This window comes from Podarcis gaigeae (assembly GCF_964106915.1).
Source record: "Podarcis gaigeae genome assembly, chromosome: 7".
Taxonomy (NCBI): domain Eukaryota; kingdom Metazoa; phylum Chordata; class Lepidosauria; order Squamata; family Lacertidae; genus Podarcis; species Podarcis gaigeae.
In genome coordinates this window covers 76,573,991-76,591,619 of record NC_139683.1, presented here as the reverse complement: position 1 = coordinate 76,591,619, position 17,629 = coordinate 76,573,991, and the positions used below count along the sequence as shown (strand labels likewise).

General features: G+C 44.3%; 1 protein-coding gene across 2 annotated transcripts in view; it reads left to right on the top strand.

Annotated features, from left to right (window-relative positions):
- The window catches only part of ANKH (ANKH inorganic pyrophosphate transport regulator), a 134,647-nt gene that overhangs the window by 99,645 nt on the left and 17,373 nt on the right, over positions 1 to 17,629 (top strand). For both annotated transcript variants that reach the window (XM_083747330.1, XM_083747331.1), the window contains exons 5-8: positions 437 to 607; positions 2,758 to 2,892; positions 6,911 to 7,003; positions 10,693 to 10,788. In XM_083747330.1, the coding sequence (XP_083603456.1) occupies positions 437 to 607; positions 2,758 to 2,892; positions 6,911 to 7,003; positions 10,693 to 10,788 (495 nt within the window). The remainder of the gene's footprint in view (positions 1 to 436; positions 608 to 2,757; positions 2,893 to 6,910; positions 7,004 to 10,692; positions 10,789 to 17,629) is intronic.

Genomic DNA, 17,629 nt, shown 5'->3' with positions numbered 1-17,629 from the left:
ATACAGTCTTATTATAGATACCCTTTATCTCTATATTTCTTTTAAAAAATAATAATCTAGGGCCTTCTAGCCATACCCGTAGCCCTTGATGAATAAGCTCCTAACATCTAAAGAAAATGCTATCGTCTTCATAGCCTCCTCTCAAATTAATGAAATCGTTGGCTTCTTCAGATAAGTTTATTGGGGGGGGGGGGACTGACTCAGAAGCTTCTCTTACATATTTATAATAGAAAATCAAAATAAGTAGTTTCTTGAAATTAGAGGACTGGAGAATTTCCAGAATTGAACATGCATTTCCAGCAAAGACCTCTGAATAATAATTAAGAATTGCATTATGTTCTGAACACTATGACTGTGTCCAAAACTATTTAGTTTTCACATCAGAATTCAGAATCTTGTTTTCATAACCAGTCTTTCTTTCCCTTTCTCTTGACAGGTTGTTTTTGTAGCCATTTTGCTCCACAGTCATTTGGAGTGCAGAGAGCCCCTCCTCATCCCTATCTTGTCGTTGTACATGGGAGCCCTTGTCCGATGTACCACCTTATGCTTGGGCTACTACAGAAACATACATGATATTATTCCGGACAGTAGCGGGCCAGAGATGGGGGTATGTTTTGATGCATTTGTCGATCTTGCTATATGATTACGTCCAGTACACCAGGATTGCAAAGCAGAACCTAAAAACCACTGGCCCTGTTTACTTTAAACTACTTGCTCATCTGCCCGCATACACTTATATTGTAGCCTTTTTAATCAATGGGGAGGAATAATTGTTGCACCCGAGCAGAGACAAAAGGAGCCAAACAACACCAAGGGGTTAATCCAGAGAAAGAGCGTTTTATTCTGCCATCTGGGAGGGGACAGAGGCACCTGTGTGATTCAGTTCACCAAAGACAGGCCGCACCGAAAACATTTTACAAGCAGGTTTTATCCTTTTTTCAAACCCCTTTTTTCCTCTCCCCCTTCACAGATTCTTACATAGAAATGTTGCTTTTCGTTCTCTGGCTCTGTTCCTGGAAGTATGTTGCAAATCAATGTACCAGGACAAGGTTATCTTGGATCTGGGAAGCGAAAAGCTTTACTGTTCTCAGCTATGGGTTTGTTATAGCGTTTATGCTACAGAGAGGACTGCTTAGCTCATGCTTTTTGTCTTAGAGGGAAATGCAGTTTTTAAAATGCGTACGCCGAGGCCTGGCTGGAGGGGGGGAATTCACAAACAGTTTTTTAGGGCTTTCTGGGGTAACCCTAACTGTACCCCTTCAGTATCATGTGAAAGACCAGAACTGAAAAACAAGGCTCTCCATTTGCTAGACAACAGGGGAAAGCTTTTGAAAGTGATTGTTAATTGCTAATTGTTAATTGTTAATTGGCAGTTTAATTGCTGCTTAACAGGCTTACAATGCACCCCGCTAAGGGGTTGCTAAGGTTATAAACTTCATTTATAAATAAGTACCGGCACCTCCTTTTACACCCCCAAAACACACTGCCTATTATTATTATTATTATTATTATTATTATTATTATTATTATGCTAAGGGTAACCTGCACAACAATGCTATACTCATTACTTGGCAGCAATTAATTGCCAGTTTAACTTACTTCTCCTACATCCTATGGAAGCTGTGACGATGCCCTGATATTTTATACAAAATATATGGTATTTATGTTGCTGCCTTGTCTCTGCTAATTGCAATCCTCGTGCCATAGCCTCTCTCTTGGCCATTTCTTGTAAACACAGTATTTTCTTCAGTGTAGTGAAGTTCAGTACTGGATTTAGAAAAAAAACAACAACACATTTCTTTCTGTGCTGTTGTTTTAAGATGTCAGCATGATTAGCATAGAGCCAAGGAAATACACAGATAGTTGCAGGACCATTTCTGAGTCACTCAAAGCCACATACCTTTACAAATGCTTCCTTGCAGGAGTGTATATCATAAAAAATATGGCACTTCTTAAATCCATAGTTGCAGATAGTACTTTCGTTAGGTGCCAGAACACTTTTTCTCATGAAGAAAGCCCAGTGCTGAAATAATCCAAATGACATAGTCTAAAATCTACATCTATAAAATCTACCGTATTTTTTGCTCTATAAGACGCACCAGACCACAAGACGCACCTAGTTTTTGGAGGAGGAAAACAAGAAAAAAAATATTCTGAATCCCAGAAGCCAGAACAGCAAGAGGGATTGCTGCGCAACGAAAGCAGCAATCCCTCTTGCTGTTCTGGCTTCTGTGATAGCTGCACAGCCTTCATTCGCTCCATAAGACACATTTCCCCTTACTCTTTAGGAGAGAAAAAGTGAGTGTTATAGAGCATAAAATACGGTATATCTTCTTTTTAACTTACTGGCTGGTGATATATGCATGCTTATGTGTTTCCTTGCTCTTCTTTGTGCTTGCACATACCATAGCCAACATTTAGAAAGGAGATACTTTAGCTATTCTGTTGACTGCATCTCCATTGTTCTGCCCGGACACTGAGGTCCAGCGCCGAGGGCCTTCTGGCAGTTCCCTTGCTGTGAGAAGCCAAGTTACAGGGAACCAGGCAGAGGGCCTTCTCGGTAGTGGCACCTGCCCAGTGGAACGCCCTCCCACCAGATGTCAAAGAGAACAACAACTACCAGACTTTTAGAAGACATCTAAAGGCAGCCCTGTTTAGGGAAGCGTTTAATGTTTAATAGGTTATTGTATTTTAGTGTTATTACTGCGTTCAAGTTCTGTCATTCACAAGGACTGTATTTTCTCATTTTACCCGCAGGGAGATGCTACAATAAAAAAGATGCTCAGTTTCTGGTGGCCTTTGGCATTAATTTTGGCTACTCAGAGAATCAGCCGGCCAATCGTCAACCTCTTCGTATCCAGAGATCTGGGTGGCAGCTCTGCAGCTACAGAGGTAGGAATCCTTGTTTTCCCTGTATTTATTCAGAAAAGTAGAGGGCCCAGTTCCCTCTCCAGCTGTCTCTGTTTTCCTGGTTCTTTAGAAATTCATTCTTCTGTTGTTAAATGCCAACTTCCCCAGGGTATTAAAGAAACCTGCAGACTTTTACGTGAAGTTTTTTTCCCTAAGTCTGAGCATCTTTCCCAACTGCTTCTGAAACTGTAGCATTTTCTGTCACCGCTGTCACGACTTAAGGGCCAAACTAGCTGCTACATGGACTTCTATATTATTTTTCCTCAGCATTTTTACTTTTAGAAACGTAAGCAGCCTCAGCCAACTGCCGTCCTGAGTGGAGGAATTGAAAGTGGGTCGCGGCTGCTCAACCCTTCGCCCTCCAGACATTTTTCACCTAACAAAATACACGGACCCCATGTCTCTTTCCCCATGGATAGAAAAAAAGGAAACCTCATTCGTCTGTCCTGCCCACTACTGCCATTCGAGTCTGATTTTTTTATTATTATTTTAAAACATGAAGGAAGAGAGAAACAGAGTTCTGTCCATATTTTCTTTGGCCATTAGCCGAGCATTACTGTTTCCCCCCAGTTTCTCAGATCTTCAACAGAGTATTTGGTAACTCAGAAAGCAAAACAAAGACACTCATTTAGAGTCTGATTCTTCGCTGACTCATCTCTTGTGTGAGCAACGTTATTGGGCGAGATTCAGAGAACTGTGAGTGGTGTTGCACTTACGGAACCGTCGTCTTCTGCTTCCTGCCGCATCACCCAATGCCATCTGTGTTGCTGGTTCTGAGGGTATAGTGACGTGTTTTGAACGGCATGTTTCAAAATATGGCGGACTGTCAGTGGAGGGAAAAGGCATACTCTCCTCTAGCGCAAGTGTAAGTGCATTTCGGCTTGTGCAAGGAACATTTAGATGTAATACCTGGCCAAAAATGTTTAAAAACCCTCCTCCCCAAATTCTGAGACCTCTCTGTATGCATACCTTAAACCACTGGAGCTGCATCAATATGGCAAGATCCCATGGGCATAAATGGGAATAGCACAACTACATGGGCTGGGTTAATTGCACAGTACTCTTTTATGAAAATCAAAAGTCCCTGAAGGTGTTAATTCTGCAGGCAAGTCAATATTATTGGTCCCTCCCACATGGCCAAGTTGTGAGCAAGGCGCCTGTATTGTGTTGAATCTTTTATACTGCATATTGTAATTTTAGGCACTTTACAAACAAACAAACAAATGAATATAATCGTACCATACTTCAGTGGCTCACATATTGCAGAGGGAGGGGGTAAGATTTTACCAGATATTGCCCAGATGTTTGGAAACCTATAACTGCAGGCCATATGAGCTAGAAAGTTTCTTTTTTTAAAGCAACAAAGCTCAGATTCTTAGTATATTTCCCCTCACTTCTAAATTCCACACACTTGCAGAATCACCGAATATGCACCACCCTTATTATAGGATTATATTCCTGACAACTTAATAAACATTAAGGTGATGGTCTTTTTATGTATATTTCTTCTTGTGATTTAAAGTAGAATAAGAGGAAGTATATAGAATTGTATCGTGTAGTTGAACTTCAGAGCTCAAGCACCTGGAAATACTTAATTGCACATTTTCCGGTTACTGCCCGAAATGTTTGTGCAATTAATATTTTAAGCATACCTCTTTAACGTGGTTTCAATTGCTAAGTGCAAAGAATGCATTCACTCAAAAGCAAATACTTCTCATATTATCTATCAGCTGATAGCTGACTTCATTAGTGCCTATTGTCCGTTTGTTCTTTTCGCTTCCGTTTCTGAAAGCATCACTACTGAAAGAGAAAGCGCTGGCAGTGCCAACAATCGGATAAGCCTGCCAGCGCACAAGCTGAGTGCACTGCAAATTTCTGTACATGGTGCTGCCAGTAGCCCTTGATTTTGGCAGGAGGAGAAAAGAAGGAACTCTATGAAAAATAATGAGTTTGCATGTTTTACTTTGTTCCTGGATTTTTTGGTCAGGTGCTGCATTTGGCTTAGATTTGGCCAAGTACAGATGTACTGTATTTTTTGCTCTATAAGACTCACTTTTCCCCTCCTAAAAAGTAAGGGGAAATTTGTGTGCGTCTTATGGAGCGAATGCAGGCTGCGCAGCTATCCCAGAAGCCAGAACAGCAAGAGGGATCGCTGCTTTCACTGCGCAGCGATCCCTCTTTTTATTCTGGCTTCTGATATGCAGAATATCTTTTTTCTTGTTTCCCTCCTCCAAAAACTAGGTGAATCTTATTGTCTGGTGCGTCTTATAGAGCAAAAAATACGGTAATCTTCTAACCATGGTTCTAAAATGGGAAATATGTCATAAGTTTGTTCTCCCTGAGCATAATTCTGTGCAAATCTCCCTCACTTTTCGATGCTAGCCACTGTTCAGTGTTCGCTCTGCAACAGTATTTGTGCTATGAACCATAATTCATAAATATGGTTTGTGCCCTAGTGCCTACATGGCTATCTTTTGAGCAGCAGGCAAAACTCTTTCCTATTTTCTCAAGCTTTTAAGTTCTGGGCATTTAAAAATAATTCTTTACTTATTGAATTATAAAAACTCCCCACTGTGGCGGGCGCTGTACTGGCTGTGACGTCGCATGGGGCGATGCTTGCGTTAGTCACGCACCGTCCCGACATCACCTTCCCGCCCGCCCGCTACATTGTAAGGGGCATGTATGGTGGTCACTACATTGAAAGGGGGCATGTACACTGGTCACTGTTTTGAAGGGGAGTGAAGCACACACACACACAAAAAGGTAACTTGTTAATTTAACGTTTATTTCTATGAGGAGGAGTAATTTTGAGGGGTCAAACAAAAAAATAATAAAAAAGTGACAAAAAAGTTATTTTTATAATGACGAGTTTTGCAGCTCCCAGTTTTTTTTCTTCGGAAATGGGTCCAAGTGGCTCTTTTTGTCTTAAAGGTTGCAGACCCCTGCGCTAGGCTGTGCCCCCTCATATTCAAGACCATTATCACTTTTAGAGCATAGCTGTCAACGTTTCCCTTTTTAAAGGGAAATTCCCTTACGCTGAATAGGATTCCTCGCAAGAAAATGGAAAAGTTGACAGCTATGTTTTAGAGTTTGAGGACAGAGGTTTGAAGCAGGGGCAGAACTGCTTCATATTTGGGAATGCTTCCTCTGCGCTTCACAGGCCTAACTGCATAGCACCCCATATTGGATGAGATTGCTTCTTCCTGCTTCAGAACTTCATCCTCAAATTCGTGGAGGACTTTAAACTCAGGGATAGTGATGTGCCAGAGGGGGTGGAGCTAACAGCGCTCTCTCCCCGCCCTTTCTCGCATATTTATCTTACCCGCAGCCACACCCACCCCTCACATCTGAACAGGGCTCTACTTGCTTTTGTTTTTAATTGTGTGTTTTCATTTCTGTGACACAGTTGTGTAAACCGCTTGGAACCAGCTTCAATGAAGGGTGGTATAGAAGTGTTTTAAACAAACAAATAGCTTTAACCGGGCTTTCCAAGTCATTTAAATGATGCTGGTTGCAAACTTTGGTTTGAAGCTAACCATGGTTAACCAAGTAATCTTGGTGAAAACAGAGCTGAGCTAAAAATTGTCTTAAATTGTTTCCCTCCTTTTCTGGTTTTAGGATTAATATCTACATATAATACTGAGGAGAGCTCAGCCTATTCCTTTTTTTAAAAAAAACCCCAACCCTCTCTATTAACATTTTTTCACACACAAAGGAAATGCTTTATATTTCATTCAGTCTTAAGATGGCATACCAAGACCATTATTATTTTATCATGGAAAGGGAACAATAAACAAAGAAGAAACAAGAGAAAGAGTGTGTTCATAAGCTAGTGTTTTTGTCTCTTCTGTGCAGGAACCATTTTCTTGCTTGACCATCTAAAATGTTACTGGTGTAACTCACAGGATAATGTGAATCTTGAGCGAGAGGCAACCCTTACGAGTTTTTCCAAGGATTTGACCTGTAATGTTCTCTCTCCCCCCCCCCCCTTCTGCCATAGGCGGTGGCAATTCTGACAGCTACATATCCAGTAGGGCACATGCCATATGGCTGGTTGACAGAAATTCGAGCTGTTTATCCTGCTTTTGACAAGGTGAGCTTGTTTTCTTTGATGAGAGCAAACCCTTCGCTTCTCTTTCAGATGCATCCTTGCCATGTGTCAGTTTTATAAGCGTGTGAAGCGTATAGAAAATGAGTCAGATTTCTAGATTCTAGGAAACTTCCAAGGTAGTTTTGTTGTTGCTGTTGTGCTGTGCAGTGCTACACTTCTTCGATTCTATAAAATACTGTTGATGAGTTCACCCATCTGTCTATCTGTAAGTTTGGCATCACCATCCAGTGGCGTAGCGTGGGGGGTGCAAGGGGGGCCGGCCGCACCGGGCGCAACTTCTGGGGGGGGCGCGCTCGCTGCCTCCGGAGTCGCTGAGGAGCCGCTGCCTGCCATGCCGCCCTGGCTGCTTCAGCCGCGTCCGACAGCCGGCTCGAGGCTCCTTCCGGCCTTGTCTCCCGACGGGGCGCTGCGGGCGGAGGCTCCGGCACCAAGCGCCACGCCGCCCAGGCTCGGGTCGCTGTCTGGACGCGCGCAGCCCGCCAAACGCGCCACCGGCGGCGAATGAAGCGCCCAGCCGGAGCCACCTGCGCTCTAGTGCCTGCGCGCCAAGACCGCCCACCCGCCCTGGAGGCCGGCCGACGCACTGGCCCCAGAGGCGCCCCCTCCCCGCGCCAGAAAGAAGCCGCGTCGGGGCTAGCCGGGCCGGGAGACCGAGAAGGCTGCGCCGCGACGCCCAAAGATGCGCGTCTTGGCGCAAAGGGGCCCGCGGCACCCAGACGCTGAAGGGACCCTCTCCCCCTGACCCGCCACTGAACTGCAATTCCCAGCTCCCTTGGCAAATCCCAGTCCCCAATCCCCAAGATGCTTTATTTGAGGCAGGGGTCCTTTAATTGCAAAAACAACACCACGGAGGGCAGCAGTCACCACGGAGTTTGCCCCAGAGTAGAGCCGTCAGTATTAATGACCATGGTTAGGGGGTAGGGGGTGCAAGTTACTTGCCTTGCCCCGGGTGCTGACAACCCACGCTACGCCGCTGTCGCCATCTCTTGGGCCTGTTGGATTTCTGTAATAGCCAGGAGATGATGTCCTCCAGTTGGTTTCTTTCTGCAGGGAGAATTATCACAGGGAACTGCTTGCCATTGGGAGTTGGAAAGCACAATTCAGGGGGCAGCTCCATGCTGGAAGCAGCGTGCAACTCCAAACTGATGCGACTTGCATGTGTCAGTGCAGGTTGTAGGGCAGTGCAGGCTGAGCTGAGGTGGTGCAAAATTCAGAAGATCCATTTGGGGGCACCAAATTTTGGCCTTGCATGAGGCATCAAAAGATTACCTGGATGTGAAAGCCCCTGGATATGTGTGCTCTGAAAGTGGGGACGCGGGTGGCGCTGTGGTCTAAACCACTGAGCCTCTTGGGCTTGCCGATCAGAAGATTGGCGGTTCAAATCCCCGCAATGGGGTGAGCTCCCATTGCTCTGTCCCAGCTGCTGCCAAACCAGCAGTTCAAAAGCACGCCAGTGCAAGTAGAGCAGTAGGTACCGCTGCGGCGGGAAGGTAAACGGCGTTTCCGTGCACTCTCATTTCTGTCCCAGTATTCCATTGCGCCAGAAGCGGTTTAGTCACGCTGGCCACATGACCCGGAAAGCTGTCTGTGGACAAACACCGGCTTCATCAGCCTGAAAGCAAGATGAGTGCTGGAACCCCATAGTCACTTTTGCCTGGACTTAACCGTCCAGGGGTCCTTTACTTTTACCTTTACCTTGCTCTGAAAGTACAACTCCAGAAGCTTCTGATAATTGTGGGGCATTTCAGGACACCCCCCCCCCAGTTTATGCCAGGAGCCCACCACTCCTCCAGAATCGAATTTTAGCACGGCCAGTTTCCTGTGCTAATCAAGAATATGCCCCAGGATCTTCTTTGATGTCATCGGGAGCACTAGTGTCCCATTGTGCATGGGAAGCCCAAAAAACATTGAGCTAGTCTCAACCTGGCAGAAGTTTGGATGAAGAACAGGTTGGAGGTGGTCCTTCAACTCCTTGCTCTCCAGCTCCAAGCTGTTTCCTTCGTCCTTAATGGCCTGATTGGCATACATCTCTCCCTTCCTCCCTACCTCCCTGAATGCTAATACTTCCACTTACCTAAGCCAACCACAAGCAATTGAGATTCCCCTGTTATATTCCTTGGGCATCGGCAAAGAACATGCCCATGGTTGCTTAAAGGTCAGATAGCCAACTTTCAATAAGGAAGATTTTCACAGGGCCCAGAGCATACATTTAAAGCAAAGGGTTCGCATATCCCTGCAAAGGATCCCTGGAGCTATAGTTAGATAAGGGCGCTGAGAAGATTATTTGGGGAAAACAATGTGCTTTTCAACGTATGCTGTGTATGCAGCCTTTATATACCCATTGGTCCCTCTTTTTTCCTAATCTACGAGACTCATTCTTTGGATGAAAAGAACGAGGAAGCGGTGAGTAAGGAAGATTTCAGTAGCACACTTGAAATTTCTTACTCCTTCTATGCCTTTTAGCTGTAGTTCTTCATTGACAGATCCTGTTGAAGATTCCACGACTTCAGCTACATTCTGCTTTTTGCTGTTTACGGAAACGACATCTGCACATGTAGATTGAGGGTGGGCTCTGGGGAGGGAGACGGGGTTTGATGTTTGCATAGCGATACGTGGAATCTCTGTGCAGGACAGAACATTGAATCCCTTAACTTGTGTACAGATCATTAGAGTGAAAAGGAACCAGGTGTTCGGAGGCTGTTTCTGTAGGTTGCTTCCTTTGCTAATTGGGGGTGTAATGACTCAAGAGCTGCCACAGTGATTTGGATCAGCTTGTACCAAGCTGTATTCCTGGAGCAATATATTTATTTAAACAGAAAAGGAAAAAAGGAAAAAAAACAAGCTTGCAGTGTGATCAGCATCTGCAGTAGCATCTTCCTGCTTCAGACCACAAGGATTGCTTGTTTAAACTTCCATTAAGAGCTAGGAAGTTCAAATTTTGGACAAACAGGGCAGGTTAATGAACTCTGAGCCAATCTGCACTGTGGTTGTTGACATGGAACTATATCCTGCCGTCCCTTGTAAAAATCCTGTTTCGAAGCTGTGCCCATTTGACTACGACCAACCAAACCACAAGTCTACTGGGTCTGTATTATTGTTTATGGCACTGCAAAAACCCAAGCTTGCACTTTAATATCTAGAATGCAAACTTCATTTGCTTGTCGCTTGCCAAATGCCTGTGAGGCAGCCCACAGCTGAAATCCAGAGACCTGCATGTGTGTGGGTTCCTCAGTGTGGACTGTGGCAAATGCAAGCATATAAGATGCTTTTCATTTCAATTCCCAGTAATTGTAGAGCTCTGCAAGTACCTACAGAGCAGCATCACTGGATTGTGGCCAGTATCTGCAATAATCAGAATTTCAGCCAGGTTTTTCCTCCTCTTCTTCATGCTATAAACACAATAGCATTTGGGGACCACGTTATTCATTCTGTAAGCAAAAGCCAGCTAATGAGATGCTCCTAGTTTATTGCCAGGAAAGCTGATGCTCCAGGAAACCAGCTGTTTTCTATGATTCACACCACAACCCTCTGCATGCTTATACAGAAGTAAACCCCACTGAAATCAATAGAGCTTAGCCGCATGAAAGTGGGTTTCAGGTTGCAGCCTCACTGCTGCTTTTGCCGCTTTTCTAGAAGGCTAATGTCTGTCTTTCTCTCCCTTTTCACCCTAGAATAACCCCAGCAATAAATTGGTGAATACCAGCAGCACCGTCACAGCAACGCATATCAAGAAGTTCACCTTTGTCTGCATGGCCCTGTCTTTGACGGTAAGGCATCAATCATCGCATGACTGTTTCTTTTGATTTATGTATTAATGCTTTTTTAAAATCCCACTCTCCCAACCAAGAGCTCAGAGCATAACACACGGTCCTCTCTCTCCCCTCGCCCCCGGTTTTGCCCTCGCAACAAACCTGAGGTAGGCAATGCTGGTTCATAGCCTTAGCAGGATTTGAACCCAGGTCGCTCCTGATCCTGCATTCTAACCATTGTATCACCCTAGCTGAAGTGAAATGAAATATAGGGCTTTGAAGCACGGGCACCGAGCTTTGGGTTCATCACTTTGTGGTGCTGAAACGGGCCTTTCACTGGGGAAAATAGCAAAATATTCATTTCCACCTGTGTGTGTGAGATAGAAATTGTGTGTGCACCTGGTGTTAAGTATAACGTAGAGGCTAAGTGTGAACTATGAGCAACAAAGCTCACATTTCACCTCAAGCCTGCGCTCACTGAGTAGCCTTTGGCATGCCATCATTAGCCTGCCATAGCCTCCTCTGCTGTGTGGAAACAGTAATGCTGACCCGCCTTTAAAGAGCGGTTTTAAAGATTACGGAGACCATCTGTGCAAAGCACTTTGAGCACTGAAAAGCACTTACAAACTCCTGAATATTATTGCGAGTGCTCGCAAACCATAGGGATTGCTGGAGTAAGTCACCTCCTTAAAAGCAAAGGGTTTAATGTGTGGACAGGAGTGGTACTATAGTTCGGTTTTCGTGCTGGCAGCCGCCGCGCATTTTTGCTCTCCCGGCGCTAGAAAAAGTGGTTGCGTAAGAACTTGCAGCGACGGAGCTGAATCACTTGAAGATTATCTGCTGACTTGGTCTGGTTCATTACTCATCTCCCTATTTGTTCTTGCTCACTGCGAAGTCACCTGACTGCATTTGGAGAGGTGAGAGCATATTTTCTGGGTAGCAGCGAGGGAGCTGGACATGCCTGGAAGAAACCAGTACACATAGAAACAGCTCCTCTTTGAAAGCCCGGTTTTGGTTGTGGTGGCAATTTTCCTGCCCCAGAGAGAGGAATTTCCTGCAACAAAACGCAGCGGCCATGTCTGCTGGCTGTTGACTGCTTATGTCCTGCTGCGGGCTTCCCATATTCATCTGGTTGGCCCCTCTAGGAAACAACTTGCTGTCCTTCGTAGGCCTGTGGTCCATAATGTGTGGCACACAAAACAAGGGTTGGGTGGAGGACTGCCTCTCCCCATATGAACCTACCTGAACCCCACAATCACCATCTGAGGCCCTTCTTCATGTGCCTTCTCCACAAGTGGTCTGGAGGGTGGCAACACGAGAAGGGCCTTTTCTGCAGTGGCTCCCCATTTCTGGAATGCTCTCGCCTAGCACTTTCATTATACAGCTTTAGGCGCCAGGAGAAAACATTCCTCCTCAACCAGGCCTTTGGCTGATCAACATCCTATATCTATTTAAATGTGCTGTGGGGTGTTATTGTTCCATTTTTGCCTTCTCTTCTTGTTTTTATTATGTCTTTTGTGTTTTTATCTTGTATTTTCATGCTGTGACCCGCCCTGAGATCTTTGGATGAAGAGCAGTATACAGATTTTAAAAATAAGAAATAAATTCCTGGGCAGTGGCTATGTCTGCATTTCTCCCTGCCCTCTCATGCCACCAGTGCTGGATTTACGTATAAGCTAAACAAGCTATAGCTAAGGGCCCCACTCTCTTTGGGGCCCCAAAAAAGTTTAAAGGGAAAAACAACAACTCGATGAACATTTCCAAAATATAAGATAAAAAAACAAATAAAATAAAACCTACATACAGTTAGAGCTTAATAATTATTTCACTATTAATATACTTCTTCTTAATTGTATTTCACTATTAATATACTTCTTCTGAATTGTATTTCACTATTAATATACTTCTTAATTGCATTTCGGTTCAACAATTGCTTTGATAAAATACATATTTTGTTATGTTCAAATGGCTTTAGATACCTATTAGGTCCATAAATTACCATATAGCATATATTCAACACAAAAAAGCGACAAATTGCTGTTGACAAAGGACAGCAGGACATATACGGGGCCCCATTAGCTTCAGTAGCCTAGGACCTCATAAAACCTAAATCCGGCCCTGCATGCCACCACAAATCTTGACTGGGAGGTGGAGCATTTAGCAATCATGTGAAGAAACTTGCCATAGCACTCCTAATAGTGAACTCTGTTGGAGTGTTCTGACAGGATTGTAACCAGTAAGAAAGAAGTTTGGAGAAGGGGCAAGCATTGACGTGCTCAGGAGGACTCCAAGGTTTGCAAAAAGCACATTAAAAACAACAACCCCCTAAGCAGAAACAGTCAAATGAGGACTCAGCTTGCTTAGTCTCTATGGGGAGAGAGAACACTAGAATGCCCTTGTTGCGTTTCATATAGCTTACAAAATATCCTGTTAGCGGGGGGTGTAATTGACTGGCTAACTGGAACTTTGAATATAAGTCATGAGCGTTTGACAACTTTTGCTGTCACTGCAAAGGCTGAAAGATTTATAAAAATGAAAACAAAATTTAGAAGTCCCTTGCAAAGATGGGTCCATCTCAAAACATGGACTCCATTCTCCGAAACAGCACAGGGAAGAAGCAGGTAACTTTCCATACTCTCAGCTGGTTACTCCAAAATACTGAAGAAAATCCTTCCAGATTACTTCAAAATTGAGATTGTGGGAGGGCAGTTTGACTGGGGACCAGGACTATAGTGTGCTGCCCTGGCTTGGACTGAAACAAACAGTGCTGTGAAAAGCAGAGCTTGGGAAATGTAAGCACTCTGTTCAGCGCCATCAATTCATCATGCTTCCCAGGAGAGGTAAAGATGGGGTTCTTAGCACTTCTGCAGTACTGAAGCCATAATTAGCGATATTGCTTCGCTCTAAGAAGTCAAGGCATTCACATATGTCTTATGAGAAGGGGTTCTTACGCAAGGAGTTTCATTTCAGGGCTGTAAAGACCTCAAGCAGATAAGGAACAGCTGTCGAGACTTAAGGATGAGTGAAGGGCCCGTCTAATTAATCAGATTAATGAGACTCTTGATTAAGAACAAGCACCAACTTATCCTGTTTTTTTTCCAGAAGCCAGGCTGAACCATAGTAGTTCAAATCAAGGAAGAAGATTAATGGTGCTGAAAAGGGTTCAGACGATGTCTTTAAATAAGAGATTTGAGTTATACTGCCACACTCTTAGAACAATTACATCATCTAAACAAGCAAGTGTTTATAGCGAGGATTCACTACTTAAATCACTCCGAGGGCCCCTTTTTCATATTTATCAACTTGCAAAAGGAAAAGAAAAATCAGTAGGGATAGATTTAAAGACATGCTAAACTCTCAGGCTGAAATTGCTGGAACTTAAAACTGCTTAACTCAGGGTCGTATCCTGAGATTTGTTTTTCAGTGGTAGAGCACATGCATAAGACCTTGGGTTTAATTTCCAGCATCTTCAGGAATTGATCTATTCAGAGCCCTTGGGAATTTGAATGCTGGTTGCTTGCAGGGAGGAAGCAGGAAGAGAGAGAATCTTCTGGTCTGTAAATAAGGATAGCTAACCTTGATTCATTGTTCTAAATGCTAGGACTCTCAGAATAAATGCAGTCTTTGCCACCTAAGTGTCGGCACACTCAAACACACTTGACTACTGTAATTCGCTCTATGCGGGGCTGCCCTTGAAGCTGTCCCAGAAACTCCAGCGGGTACAGAATGCTGCAGCGAGGCTCCTCACGCGGTCTCTGCCATGGGAGCATATTCACCCAGTGCTTTTCAAGCTGCACTGGCTCCCGGTGGAGTACAGGGTCAGATTTAAGGTGCTGCTTTTGACCTTTAAAGCTCTTCACGGCCTAGGACCCTCGTACCTACGGGACCGCCTCTCCTGGTATGCCCCACGGAGAGCCTCAAGGTCCATAAATAACAACACCCTAGTGGTCCCAGGCCCTAAAGAAGTTAGATTGGCTTCAACCAGAGCCAGGGCCTTTTCAACTCTGGCTCCGGCCTGGTGGAACGCTCTGCCTCATGAGACCAGGGCCCTGCAGGATCTGATTTCTTTCCGCAGGGCCTGTAAGACAGAGTTGTTCCGCCTGGCCTTTGGCTTGGAGCCAATTTCATTCCCTCCCTCTCTCTTTCTTTCCCCCCCCTTTCTTTTCCTTCTCCTCCTGCGATGAGGCTACATTTTAATATTTTAATGTTCCATTATTTTAATGTATTTTATTTTTGTTTTTAAGTTGTAACCATTCATCTTGTTTTTATTATTGCTTGTAAGCCGCTCTGAGCCCGGCCTTGGCTGGGGAGGGCGGGGTATAAATAAAAAATTATTATTATTATTATTAAACACACATAAACATCCTGCTTCTGTTGCTTCTAACCACCGGAGGAGCAGATTTCTCCCACACTGAGCAATCTAGCTTCCAGACATGGTTAGTCACATAAGTCATATATTTCATAAGAAATCAGTATCTTCTAATATTTAAGGGATGAAGACAGTGAAATTCTGGTATACATAATAATATATCTCCCACCAAACTTTTTAAACATTATAGTTCTTTTTTAATATGATGATGGTTATTATTCTTAAATAATAATGATTTTTTATTAAATTTTCTGTTTTACAATTTCAGATAAACATACTTAAGATACCAATGACTTCCCTTCTTCTCTTTCCATGGCTCATTTTACATATCTCTGCATATTTTACAAAAACTATTACCAATCAGTTTTCCATTATTGCATCCAACAGGACTTATTTACACTGTTGAATTTATCTTAACGCTGCCAGCGTTTTCAAAAACGTTAGAGTTCATATGTCTGTTCTGATCGTTTTATTGCGGTGTGGCCCACCCATTTGCAGGGTGTGGTAAGCCAGAGTATAGTTTATTAACCTGCTGGCTCCTGGCGAAGAGCTCTCTTCCTCTCTGGGCTTTTTTTGTTTGTTAGCATGGCAGCTTAAACCAAGGTTTGACTTAGCAGTATCCAAACCCAGGAACCCTGTAACCACAGGACAAACCTTGGCTATAGAACATGGTTAAGGAGGAGAGGCTTTGACCACCATCCCAGGTTCAAATGGTATGTCTTGGCTTAGCTTACCATGCTGTGCTAAACCTAAGAAGCAAAGCAGCTGTACCTCCATGGGACCCTTGGCTTAGTGCGACATGCAGACATGTACAACAGGCACAATTTAAGTGCATTCAACCCCTTTTAGGAGATGGGAGGGAGGGCAGCTCCCTTGACTTCATTTGAGTGCAAACCAGCATTTTTGTTAAAGAGGAATATGGGTGGCGCTGTGGTCTAAACTACTGAGCCTCTTAGGTTTGCTCATCAGAAGGTCGGCAGTTGGAATCCCTGCCACGGGGTGAGCTCCCATTGCTCTGTCCCAACCAAGCAGTTCAAAAGCACACCAGTGCAAGTAGATCAATAGGTACTGCGGCGATGGGAAGGTAAATGGCGTTTCCGTGCGCTCTCATTTCCATCACAGTGTCCCATTGCGCCAGAGCCGTTTAGTCATGCTGACCTCATGACCCAGAAATAATAATAATAATAATAATAATAATAATAATAATAATAATAATTTTTTGTACCCCGCCCATTTGGCTGGGTTTCCCCAGCCATTCTGGGCGGCTTCCAACAAAAATGAAAAATACATTAAAATGTCACACATTAAAAACTTAACCTGAAACTGTTCTTAACCTGAAGCACCACTAATGGGACCACCTGCTGCCGCCACACTTCCGGAACACAATTTCTGTTCTCATCCTGAAGCAAAGTTCTTAACCCGATGTATTATTTCTGGGTTAGCGGAGTCTGTAACCTGAAGCGTCTGTAACCTGAAGCGTATGTAACCTGAGGTACCACTGTATTGCAGAGGGTTAACCAGTACAGTGGTACGTCGGGTTACATACGCTTCAGGTTACAGACGCTTCAGGTTACAGACTCCGCTAACCCAGAAATAATACCTCGGGTTAAGAACTTTGCTTCAGGATGAGAACAAAAATCGTGCTCCAGCGGCACAGCGGCAGCAGGAGGCCCTATTAGCTAAAGTGGTGCTTCAGGTTAAGAACAGTTTCAGGTTAAGAATGAACCTCCAGAACAAATTAAGTACTTAACCTGAGGTACCACTGTATTTATTTCATTGGGTTCATCTGACTGGCCATGTAGTTGTGCACCCTTTGCCAGTTTTAACTACTGTTCTCATAGAATTTGCTTAAAGCTGCAGGGGGAAAGTGGCTTTGTGTACGCAGGTTAATTTGGTCTTCATTTGCATTTCTCCTGCCCTGCATTTTCTTCAGATGCAGCCTGGAGCGCAAGTTGCCAGTTTTGTTGCTGAGCAAACCGAATACAAAGAGCGGCCCATTAAGGGGCAAATGAAGTTCTGCATCATTATTAGAATGCTGATGTTCTGTAAAAGATACACAGAGCCATTTCCTCTTGCTTCTCATTCCCACTGACATCTAAACAAAGGAGGGGGGGGAGGAAAGCATTTGGGTAGTAAGGGGTCTCTCCCTCCCTCCTGGTTGTGGGATAAAGAGGAAAAGCACAGATTTGTGCTCGGATGGAGAAGGGAGACACTAGAAGGGGATATGTTCAAAGGCCCTTTGCAAATAAATAGTTGGATTCCCCCCCCCCCCCCGGGGTTTCTACTACTGCATCTGCCAAAGATGAGGAGTCAAGCTGTGGTTTAGCCTCAGCTCCTTCATCCACAAGGATCATGGCTTTGGATCATGGCTACTGAGAGCCACACACCGTGCTCTAGGAAGCTGGTGGGTTTAAAAAGAAGATAACTTAGGTCAGCCATGGCAAACTTTTTAGAGACCGAGTGCCCAAACTGCAACCCAAAACCCACTTA